Below are 11567 nucleotides of genomic sequence, written 5' to 3'. Positions count from 1 at the left end.
CACAAGGCTGACAACTGAAGGCATAGTCCATTGTTCAGCTGTAGTTAAGCGCAGCTCCTTGCCTAGGTGGAGGTTTAACTTAACAGTCTGCACTGAAGTGCAGGTATATTAAATAACGAATGAAACTAATGTGCCATCTGATGTGCCTCTGAGATCTGGTGGGAGGTTGTTGGATATAGATGGGCTGCAGCCCAGTAAAACAACCCATGTAACCTACAAATCCTAAAATCTCAAGGCCCATCACGTTGGTAGCTTCGGGACATCCTTGGGGCACAAAGTTTAGTCCCACATTGCTAGTTGAAAGAGTTGGAGTGGTATATAAGGGCTGCTCTTCTAGTCCTTCCAAGTGAGTGAGAAGAGAAGGATCCCTTACGCACTCCTCCTCCTCGGCCGGCCGCCTCGCCTCGTCTTGTCACGCACGTCGCGTTTCGTGACTCGAGTTCGAGTTCGAGATACCTTCGAGGAAGCCGGCTCTCCTCACAGGCTATACCAGGAGACCAGGAGACCGAACAGATCTGGAGTCTCACGCTCACAAGTCTGTCTCTCTCTCAACAAAAAAGTTCTTTTTTTGCTTCGCTACTCTCTAGCTTTCCCCATCCCGGTGATTGCGTGCAAAGCCGTTCGAGAGAGCAGGCCTCCGAAATTCCGTCCGTCGAGATCCTGCACCGGGAGGCGGGCGATAAGGTTTTTGGGGAGCATCTCGGCGCGACTGCTCGCTATTGTTTGTTTTCTACTTCGTCGGTTCGACTGCTTCCTCGACAAATCTGACTACACTATAGGCGACATCAACGATGGCCATGGTGTTGCTGCTGTTTTAACCTTCTCAGTCGTGATGTACGTGTTTTTCATCTCTTATCTTGCACTACTACTTGTTCCATGTTCGGATCTAATGCATGTGTTTAGTCTGATGTATGATTAAGTATGTTGCTTTCGCTAATTAAACTCACTCGAAAATTGCCTAATAATCTAGAACAACTAAAAACGTTAAACCTAAGATTTGATGTTTCATAGGCTTGATAGGCTGGATACCATTGCCGGCTTGCCGCTAACCATCTAACAAAAGTTGGTTCTCTTAATTGTTCACGAATAGGCAATGGTAGATTGCTGGAACAGCAGTGCGTGTCAAATTTGCCTATGGCTGCGTGGTGCCGTGCCAGCCACTGGTTCCTCTTCCTCCACGCGAGTTAACCACGGAGGTACCCGGTATTTGGGTACGTGTTGATCTGCGGTGTCGTGTCGTGCCAGCCACTAGTTCCTTGCTGTGACGAGTTAAACTACAGCTGGGCGTGGGAGGCGATAGCAACGGACGGTCACGAGGGGAAGCATCAAAGCCCACCAAACTTGTGGGGGATGATGACAGAGTCCAAACGGACAGCGAGAAAAGGACGGGCAGAAAGAAATGCTGACGGCTCCGGTGCTTTCAGCGGTGTAGCCGTTGAGGATGCCTTTTTGATGCTTTTGATTCTTTACAAGATCATTTTGATTAGGTTAAAGAATAAGACAGGAGGACCAACTAGGGAAAAAAAATAGACATTCTTACATGGACTATTGCCGTGTCAGAAGTTGCTGGATGACGATTGCGACACCTGCTCTGTCATGGGACGATTTTTTTCTCTTATGAATTTTTTTTTTATCTCAAAGATTGTTTACAGCCGGTATATACACGCTGATCCTCCCTCGTCTACCTCAGATCTCAGATGCATCCACAAGGACACTCCCCATTTCGAGTTTTAACCTGAATCCAACTTAAAATTCTCCAATGAGTACGCTCCGCGTTCCAGAACGGTACATGAAGAGCAGCCACATCAAATGGGCACAAAGAATTGGCAATAACAGATCAATGACACTGGCAGTAAGAATGGCAATTGCTATCCTGGGCGAACTCGCAGGGACTACTTTGAGCTTGCAGCGACGGAAGGCCGCAGGCTCGCCGGAGCTCGCTGTAGCGGCGGAGATCAAAGTCCCGGGCCTTCATCAGGCGCTTCTGCTTCACCAGGAAGCGGCTCTGGAAGAAGCCCTCGAACGAGGGCTCCCTCTTGGTCCGGAGGAAGAAGGCGTAGCCGGCCATGAAGTAGGTCGAGGTCACGAAGAAGCAGATGGGCTCCATCACGTCCCAAGACAGCTCCCAGAACGTCAGCCTCATGAAGCCGGCCGTCTGGAGGGCCAGGGCAGCCAGCCCTCCCCACAGCTCCCGCCGCACCTGGAGCGTGGCTCTGCGGTCGATGTCCGCCTTCACGGCCTCCATCGCCTTCAGCTCTTCCCTTGCAGGGTCGTTCTCGGCGATGGCTGGGGCTCGCGGCATGGGTATCACCTTCTCAATTGCTTTCACAACCTGCAATTTGAATAACAAGGACAAAAACATTTCCGAAATTTACTTGGCTGCTCTTCTTTTTAAGGGAGTTCTATCAAAGTAAACAGCAATGCTGATAGGAGAAAACTCTGTCTACAACTGAACATAATTAGACCTTTCAAAACAAGTGAAAACTGTTTTTCATATACCTAAATAAATGTATGTGTCCTCAACACGTAATCAAATAGGTTTTAGAAAGTACAAGGAAAAGGTTTTGATCTTTGAAGGAATGTTGTAGCTATGAGACTAAATCATGTAAACCATTTTCGAAAATATTTTACAGTGACTGCCAGCACCACAACTTGCAAGGGGCGGCTTCACGAGTCTGACTGAGACTACAACTGGACCACGCAAAAACAAAGATCAAATAGTACTACATATCTTGTCTATGAGTGCTATGGCCTAATCTGTACTCAGGACTAAATCATGTAAAAGATTTTCCAAAACTATTTTTGCCACCGCCTGCCTCCACAACTTGCAAGGGACAACTTGCCGAGTCACTGCGACCACAGCTGGACCAACGGAAAATAAAGAATAAATGGTACACTTATCTTGTCTATGAGTGTTATGACCTAATCTGAACCACATGGCATGTGATGCTGTTCCCTAACTTTTGTTTAGGTCACCAGACAACATTGTTTTTTTGGGGGGAAGGTCACCCAGAATATAAGAAAAGTAGATCTGTCATGACTTGTTAGCACCCTGTTAGTCTACTATTATTCAAATTCGGAAGGCATGAAGCTTTATGTGTTCATCAGGAACAAAGACGAGACTTAATTTTAGTCACAATAGTTTCCATCTCAAAAACAAATAGTACTAACAAGATCAACTTTAATAACAAAATCAACTTCATTTGGACGCAGTTGATTGAATTCTGAAATGCCTACTACATGTATGCTACATATCTACTCTAAAAACACAACCATCTTATAGTTCACTCCTATCATTATGCCAAAGTATCTAATGTTTAATTCTTTTCATTTAGGTCTCATTTCTCTAGGAGTCTACTCTCCAATTTCAAGCAATTCTAATATATCCATTATTATTATTCTTGGACCAAACGATTTCTACCCTATCAAATGAACTAGTGACAAGGACACCACTGCATGATGGGACATTCATGTCACAATTGGCAGAAAGGGCTGATCTCATGACCATAACAGGGAATACCGGCACCCATGGAAGGACTTTTGAGCAAACTGCTACTGGCACAAATATTTCCATATGTGAGTAACTAAATTTGTTGGGATGTATGACATGCTCAAAAGGTATATCAATCTAGCAGCACCATACTGGCATATGATGGGTGTATGCTGGCACCATTAATGAGTTGAATATCCAGTGAAATACTTCACTATGAAACATTATACTAGTTTGATTTGAAACATGTGGTGAAATAATATGGACCAAAGCCCAATTCCCCAAATAATGGAGCCATTATCCTCTTCACGCTGACTAGACGCCAGCCAATCTGTATAACGTGCAAAAGTTCTTTTCGAAGATTTAGGGTGCCCAGGGGCAAGTTAGTTCTCCTCATGTTCATTCATCGGAGTTTTTTTTTTTTTTGTAAAAGAAAAGAAAATTGTTTCTTCCCTCCTCAGATTTAGATCGAGGGGCTAGATAGATATTAGTAGATGTTATGTTTCCTTGTGGTTTTGAGAGAAGAAAAGACACTCCCATCTTGGAGGAAGGAACGGGGGGATAGGATAAAATCCCCCCGAAACTTTGGGTGTCTGTCAACGAACTGCTCTATTGTTTTAGAACACCTCCGGTTTCTTTGGTAGTTTTCCTGTTGGGAAGAAACATGCAAAACACGCGGAAAATCTCGTCAGATCTCGAGCCTTGTGAAAATGCGCACCCGGTCGCCCGGATCAATTTAAAATGAACAGTACAAGAGAGGGAGGAGCAAACGTGTCTTTCTCTGTGCTAACTGCAAAGCACACAACTAGACGAAAACAAGGTTGGGGAAAGAAGCACAGACGGATCAAGCAACGTAAAAAATGGATTTGGAATGAATGGTGGTGGGGAGAAGTAGGGTCGTACCATCTCGGGCCTGAGGAAGACGGTCTTGCCGAGGACGATGACGGATCCGGACTCGTCGAGCGCGCGCGCGACGGAGGGTCCGGCGTCGGCGCCCGCGGCGTCGCAGCAGAGGCTGAGGAAGTCGGCGTAGGGCACGGCGCCCTCGCGGGACGCCCGCACCCGTGCCCGCGCCGCCTCCATCTGCGTGGCGCGCAGCACCTTCCGCGCCTCCGCCACCGTCAGGCTGCCTACATCAGCCCGCGCCTCCTCTCTCGCCGGCGCCGGGGCCGGGGCAGGGGGAGCGGCGGGCGGGACGAGGCCGTCGAGGTTGATGCGCGGGAAGGAAACGCCGAGGTGGTCGCGGATCCGGTCGGCCAGGGGCAAGAACCCGGCGTCCGGGGGCATGGTGGGGCGGAACGCGGGCCGCTCCTGCGTGAAGCGGCGCATCCCGTAGGTGGCCTGCGGCGCGGCCGCGAAGCGCTGCGCGACGGCCCTCCTGAGCGCGGCCGCCATTGCTCGCGACTGGGTCTGTGCTTGCTTGGTGGCCGACCGACGGGAGGAAGAAGAAGAGTGGAATTTGCCGGACGGAAACGGTAAAATTGCTCTCGATTTAACCGGGTGACTGATTTGCGGTGGAAGGAATGGTGGGGCGTGGGAGGCTATTTATACCGCCGCGGTTGCGTCCGGGCCGCTCGAGCCAGGCTGCGGCTCCTCCAAGCCAGCGCTGAGTCGGACGCGAACCCAACCGGCTTACGCCTTCCTCAGTTCTGACCTAGTTCTCGCACGGACCAAATTCCAAAATTTTACAGCGCTACTACTGAAATATCGTGCCCCAAAGTTTTACCGTTCTCGTTGCAAATTTTCTCTCAAATATCCACCAGTTTTCTAGCTAAAAATAGCGTTCAATGTGCTCATGGCGTGGTGCATTCTAGAAAGGCCGTGACCAAACGTGTGTAGTGCGTGTTTGGCACAGGGCGGTTTTTTAAAGAGCGGGTCTGGCGTTCCTATTTTCGTAGCTCCAAATCCTTTTGCACGTTTAGTTTGGTGCTGGTTTGGCACATGAACAACATGTACTCCGTGAGTGAGGTCATCGGCCGTTTGCAATGCGACCCATGTAGCGACTGAACTCCATAACGCGTGCGAATTTTTGTGCGAAAAATAGTGTGCTACAAGCGTGTTGCACGGGTCGGTTACAGGGTCTGTTCTCATAGGTTAATTCCATGATAAACAAATTGTATATCCCCATTGATCAAAGGTGCAGATACGGGTCCTAGAGAAGAGTTTTGGGGTCATATATTACGCGCTCTGACTCGGATAAGCATGGATCAGATCACCAGCTCGATAGGCAGTGCAGCAGAATAATAATTGCAATAAAAGTTTGCTTCTTTTGCGAGGCAAGGTCACCAAGAGAGTCTTAGCCACGCATCTACATAACGGGAAAAAATGGAAAGAGTCTTAGGCCTACTTGATTTTTATTCTGTGAGGTTTTATCTTGTTTTGTTTGTTTTTTGAGAAGATTATGTTTGACCTAGAAAATGATATATATATAACATAAAAAAAAGGAATACAATGGCGCACGCCAAATTTTCTACGTGACCCAATGAAAATTCGCCATGTGGCACGTCAGAAATTGAGAATTGCATCCGACCACAGGGAAAAACTCGAACGGCTAGCAATTATCATGTACTCCGTATTCATGTATCAAACCAAAAAAAAACTAAAGTGGGCATGATATAATTTTCCAAGAAAAAAGCTCCAACCTCTAATTTGCATATATAAGGACATGTAGAGATGCAAGTGGGATCCCACCAAAGTTCCACTTCTAGTTTATTTTTGCTATTAATTTTGGTCTCAGAACTACACTACAGAAATAATATTATAAATTGTAAATAGATTTTGGCGGATCCCACTTCGACATGTACAACTCCTTGACTCCTTGTGCTGCTCAATCTCAACAGTGATATTCCATGGCAAAATATTGATCTAGTGTTATCTCCGAGTTGACTGAAAACCTGTGAACTGATTCTATTCATTTTTGCTCAAAAATGCATGTGCCCGCATCGATTCGAGACATGCCTACGTACATAAGATATATCAAGTTGCCAAGAATATTTGAAGGCAGTGGTTGATGTGCGCGGCGGGACGACATCCTCCCCCTCACACTATTTGTACGAGAAAAGCCAGACATCTTTCCTAGCGTGTGCAGGACAAATAAGGTGTGATGCCATTTTGTGAAGTCTTGTAATTTGCTTCTAAGAAAGGCAAAACGGGCAGCCGCAGCTAGTGACGGTGTTATCTCCTGCCCCGGAATCCTATTCCAAATAGTAGTACTAGCTAGGAATATTTGGAAGAACAAAGATAAATAAACGAAGCTCAGATGTATTGGTTGGGTTTAATCCATCCGTTCGGTTCTTATTGATGTCGTGGAACTAGTGTCAACAAAATTTGAGTGGATATACTAACTTGTATCATACATTGCCTGTTCGCCGCAAAAAAAAAAAAAATTGCCTGTTATTCTTATTTTTTATTAACAATTATTTTGATATGCTATTGTAATTTTATTAGCTTATGCAGATGCAACAATGTGATAAATAATGATGAAAGCTGCATTTGAAATGTTTGGAAGTCCGAAAAAGAAGTACAATAGATAATGGAGATTACCATATAAATTACTTAAATACATCATACATGGTCCTTACCAGGGTTTAAGATTTTGGTTACATAAATATTCTAGCCTTAGTCAAATATGAAATTTCAAAACTGAAAAATATCCAAACATAATATGATGTAAATTGACCAAAAATCTAGCATTAGTTTGACTTAGTAATTTCTCTTTAGATTAAAAAGTTCCCACAAATTTCATATAAAAACTATAAAATTTGTGAATCATGTACCCTCTCTGTTACGGTTTGTAGATTCTCCACATACCCCTATATTGTCAAGTTGCCAGCTAATAAGAGGTATATATCAAAAAGATGTATCATTCGAAATTTTCATATATTATACTTTATAATGGCACAGGTTTCATATTATATTATATTGGTCAAATTAATGGTCTACGATATACACAAGACCTATAAACCAGAAACAATGGAGTACAAAAAAATATGAGACTACACTATTATAAAGGGTGCATAATATAAAAATACATCAACATTTCACTCTGTTTCATGACTTGTTTTAATTATAAATATGTTGGGAACAAGTTGTTAATTAATTAGCCAGAAAATTAAATTATATTTTGGCATGCAAATTCATATCTAACTAGTGGCGGAGCTTACTGCAAGTTGGGGAGGGGGGGGCAACACCCCCTAGCTTTGCATCAAACTCTGAAGGATTTTTTTGGAGCAGCTTAGAAGGAAATTTTCTGAGCTTTTGTCCCCCTAAATACTCGTATTTTGCTTTTTGCCCCCCTCCCTCTCGATTTCCTGTCAAGCTCCGCCACTGTATCTAACCATTTCGATACAAGGTCAAATGACCGCAGAAGAAAATATAGTACATGTTTTTGAATAAATTATCCCCAAATTGAAAGTTCAGGTAAAGATGATCATAGCATGATACTTCAGCCAACCAAATATGACCCATTTTGCTCGGTGCTAGCCATTCCGACATCGAACTTAACTAGGTCAACATCAGGGGTGAGTATTGACACGGAGAACAACTTATGGTTTGGCGAACGTAACAACGATTAACATGCCAGAACCACCAGCCCAGGCACAGAGCTTTGAGATCTCGACATTTTTTACCTTTGTGTTGGCCTATAGACCTTTTTGCTTGCCTAAATGGTTTGGCGCCAAAGAAAACTCCACCGACTTCTCAAGCCTTAGTATTGACAATGGTGGCCCCGAACCGTGAATCGTTGTTTATTTGCTAACAAAAATGTTAAATTAACAAGACCTGTTGCTGAAATGGCTAGCACCGAGGAGAGTCATGTTTGAATGGATAGTCGTTTGAGCCCAGTTTCGAATGGAGAGTCATGTTTTGCCAATTCTCACAAGAAAAATACTCCTACAAGCCAAATTCTAAGTTCGCATGTGTACACTAAATTGCGGTCAAGCATCCTCCTCCGAGACAACTTCGCACCTCCCCTAACTTGTCTACAGGAAACCTCAAACGTCAATGCAAAATGTCCATCCTCCCTATTGTTGCTAATTCTGCAATGGCGTCTAAACAATGTGTAAACGTAGGCGCAATCAAACGGAAGCAAACCAAAGCCTCAACGGGCAAAACTAAGAGCATCTTCAGTCGCGTCCCCCAAACCGTCCCCCAAAGCGATTTAGGGGACGCCGGACAAATAATCTCTTCCAGTCGCAGTCTCCAAATCGTTTTTTTTTTGTCCGGAAGTCCCCCAAATAGCGTCCGGCGTCTGGGTGCGTCCCTGATACATAGGGGATGGTGCGGGGACGCCGGACAGCAGATTTCTCATCTCCCACATGCAGCAGGCCCACATGTCACTCTCTCTCTCTCCTTTTTCTCTGTACTTGTTGTCTTCTCCAACAGCCTAATTATGAGGAAAGCGACGACCTCACAGCCATTCCTTGGGAAGGCGCCTCCTGAGCTGCACGGGCTCGCCGCCGTCTGACGCCGCGGGCGACGCCGTTGCGGTGGGGAAGGTGAGATCGGAGGTGGAGCGGCGCGTGAGCATGAGAGACTCGAGCCGCTCGCGCGCGCCGACGTGGAGCGCGCCGCACCAGGCGCGGCGCGGGGGCGCCGTGGGCTGGGGTAGAGCGACGAGGAAGTAGAGCCGGCCGGGGCGGAGCTGCGCGTCGAGCTGCAACGGGCGTGTGCGGACGCCCAGCAGCTTCACCTGCTCGGAGTCTAGGAGCTGGAGGCCGGGTGCTCACGCAGCACCGTGCCCGCGTACGCCGGCGACTTCACTCGGAACGCTGTGCCGTCCAGCTGTATCACCTTTGTGCAGTGGCGGAGCTTCAGCTGGGCAAAATACTCCATCGCCATGAACTTTGGGAGTCTGCCCGGGCTAGCTAGCCCGACTGGCTCCGCCACTGCCTTCGCGCCATTCCGCCGCCCGCCGATGTTGTTGCCCATTGCCGGCTACGCTCTCCTTTGTTTGGCCGCCTTCTCCTCGCCTCTGCTCTGCCACGGCGGTATGGACGGAAGAGCAGCTCGCCGGAGCTTGCCGGCCACAAGGTGTTTGTAGAAATGACAAAGCAAAAGTGTTAAAAAAAACTGTTTGGGACCTCGATTGGGGGACGCCGCTGGGGAGAGACGTCCCCCAAACGCGGCACGAACAAAACACGTCCCCCAAACGCTCAATCCGGCGCCGTTTGGGAGACGGTTTGGGGGACGCGACTGGAGATGCTCTAAATGTTGATGCCTCCATTTCGTTGTGAGTCTCTTGCTAGTGCTTGGGGTGCGGTAATTCGCGAGAATGAGGGCTGATTTGTGGCTGCCTGCTGCAAGTTTCTTCCACGATTTTAGTTGTGAAGTACTGAAGTGATACAAGTGGCTGGCAAAGAATGGACGTGTTTATGTTTTTTGAAAATGGGCTCTTTATTACTTTAAGAAATAGATCCGGTCTCTGTATAGTTAGGATGCACACAGCCGTGAACGTGTTTATGTTGTCTTTATGTTGCCTAGAGGTGGAAGTTCTAGTTTTCTGGATATTGCGTGGTTTCTCGCTGACGAGCTTGCCGCTCCCCTTCCCGTTCGATCGCCATTCTGGCATCATGATGGGGAGGGGAGACTCGGTTATCGTTTGTGTGTGTGTGTTGTAGTTCTTGGTTTTCTGGCTTTCGAGGTTCCTCTGTCAGCATCATGGTGGGTCACATGTTGATGGTGGTCTTCAGAATAATGGTCTCCCAGTCCATGTCACTGGTCAACAGACGTGTTGTTGACGCTGATGAGAGGCTTGTGGAGTCGAAGTTGTTGGAGTGGCTTCGTTTTGGCGTTGCGTCATGGCGTGGCGGCAAGGATTGGCCGCTCTTAGAGTGTGGCGGCCTGAACTGCGGCATGTTTGTGGAACATGGTGGGAGATCCGACAGCTTGAAGGGCGGGGTGACGCTGGTCCGGATCCGGTGTTGAAGAGGCTCGGAGTGCTCCTCCTACTGATATTCTTTATCGGGTTAGATCTAGTGTTACGGAGCTGGTGGCTATTGCGGCTCGTTAATGCCTCATGGATAGGGGTTTCTTCAGCGCTAAATTGTGGACAGACTGCTAGTGCTCTTCTTCTCCGACGATGGCGGAGGGTGTGTGTTCTTGCTAGTTGTGGTGGTGCAGTTTGCAGCAGTACTCCCTCCGTCCATAAATAAGTGGACGTGCGGGATTTTCAAGGTAAATTAGTAAAAAGAGAGAAAAATTGTATTGGGAAGATGCAACCAACATCTCTCTCCTCTTTAATTATTTCATCTCCAATAGGCTAAGTGCATGTATAAAATTAAGATAACATGTGTTGAATATTATTGGGTTTGATTTCCATGCGATGAGAGAGAAATAACTTTTACTAATTTAAAGTGCATTGGGAACATAGAAGTACACTCTTTCATGGACAAAGTTTGAGGCTAGATGTCCACTTATTTGAGGACGGAGGGAGTACATCCGTTTGTACCCTCCTTATATTATGTTGCTTGTACCAACTATGTAATGTATGCTAGGCGTACATAGGCAAAAAAACACATTGTCTCCCTAGGGAGGCAGATAAAATTGCACATGAATTATCTACAGCTTGTTTAGTGATAAGCATCGTAAACGGCACGTGATTTTTATCGATAATCAACAAAGCTTACGGAATAGCCATATTGATTCCTAGAAAAGGAACCGAAGATGAAGCAAATGGCTAAGGAGTTTCCTACATTTTAAACTGAAGCAGGATTTCCTGCATTCTTAGAGCATCCCCACTCGTTCCCGACGAGGCCCCCGAGCGACGATTTTTCCATCCGGACGGCGTAATTCCAGTAGCGCTCCCGGTTTCTCGATTTCGTTCGGATTTGGCCCTTAATCCATCTGGCGATCCCACGCCATCCCAGGTTCCCCGAGGCGCGCTCGGGGACTCCAGACGAAAGAATTTGGCGCTAAACATCGTGTGGACCCTCGTAGTCGGCGACTGGACCGCCAAATCCTGTCGATTTCCCTCTAATTTTCTTGCATATCCCCTTTCTCTCCCGCCGAATCTGTGTAGCCATCTCCATTCTCCTCCTCCTCTGTCTCGTCCACCACCATGCCGCCGAAGCCGAGGAAG

The 11567-nt window shown here is 46.8% G+C and overlaps 1 protein-coding gene and 1 pseudogene across 1 annotated transcript; both read right to left on the bottom strand.

Moving 5' to 3' along the window:
- Positions 1–1721: 1721 nt before the first annotated feature.
- LOC127302785 (calcium uniporter protein 2, mitochondrial) lies at positions 1722–5019 on the bottom strand. Its single transcript, XM_051333373.2, has 2 exons — positions 4394–5019; positions 1722–2332 (listed from the first exon to the last, which is right to left on the bottom strand). The coding sequence occupies exons 1-2, from the start codon at positions 4883–4885 to the stop codon at positions 1838–1840; spliced, it is 987 nt and encodes a 328-aa protein (XP_051189333.1). The 5' UTR covers positions 4886–5019; the 3' UTR covers positions 1722–1837.
- A 3878-nt stretch (positions 5020–8897) lies between these two features.
- On the bottom strand, positions 8898–9661 carry LOC127333516 (uncharacterized protein At1g66480-like; annotated as a pseudogene).
- Positions 9662–11567: the final 1906 nt, after the last annotated feature.

This window comes from Lolium perenne, chromosome 1 (genome assembly GCF_019359855.2).
Source record: "Lolium perenne isolate Kyuss_39 chromosome 1, Kyuss_2.0, whole genome shotgun sequence".
NCBI classification, from domain to species: domain Eukaryota; kingdom Viridiplantae; phylum Streptophyta; class Magnoliopsida; order Poales; family Poaceae; genus Lolium; species Lolium perenne.
Note: the sequence above shows the minus strand (reverse complement) of the source record. Positions and strands in the feature narration are given on the sequence as shown.

What these genes read in the sequence shown, in the direction of transcription:
- LOC127302785 (XM_051333373.2), bottom strand. Translation starts at nt 4,885, where the DNA reads ATGGCGGCCGCGCTCAGGAGGGCCGTCGCGCAGCGCTTCGCGGCCGCG. An exon ending in TCTTCCTCAGGCCCGAGATG is followed by an intron (nt 2,333 to 4,393) that starts GTACGACCCTAC and finishes TTCAAATTGCAG; the next exon opens with GTTGTGAAAGCAATTGAGAA.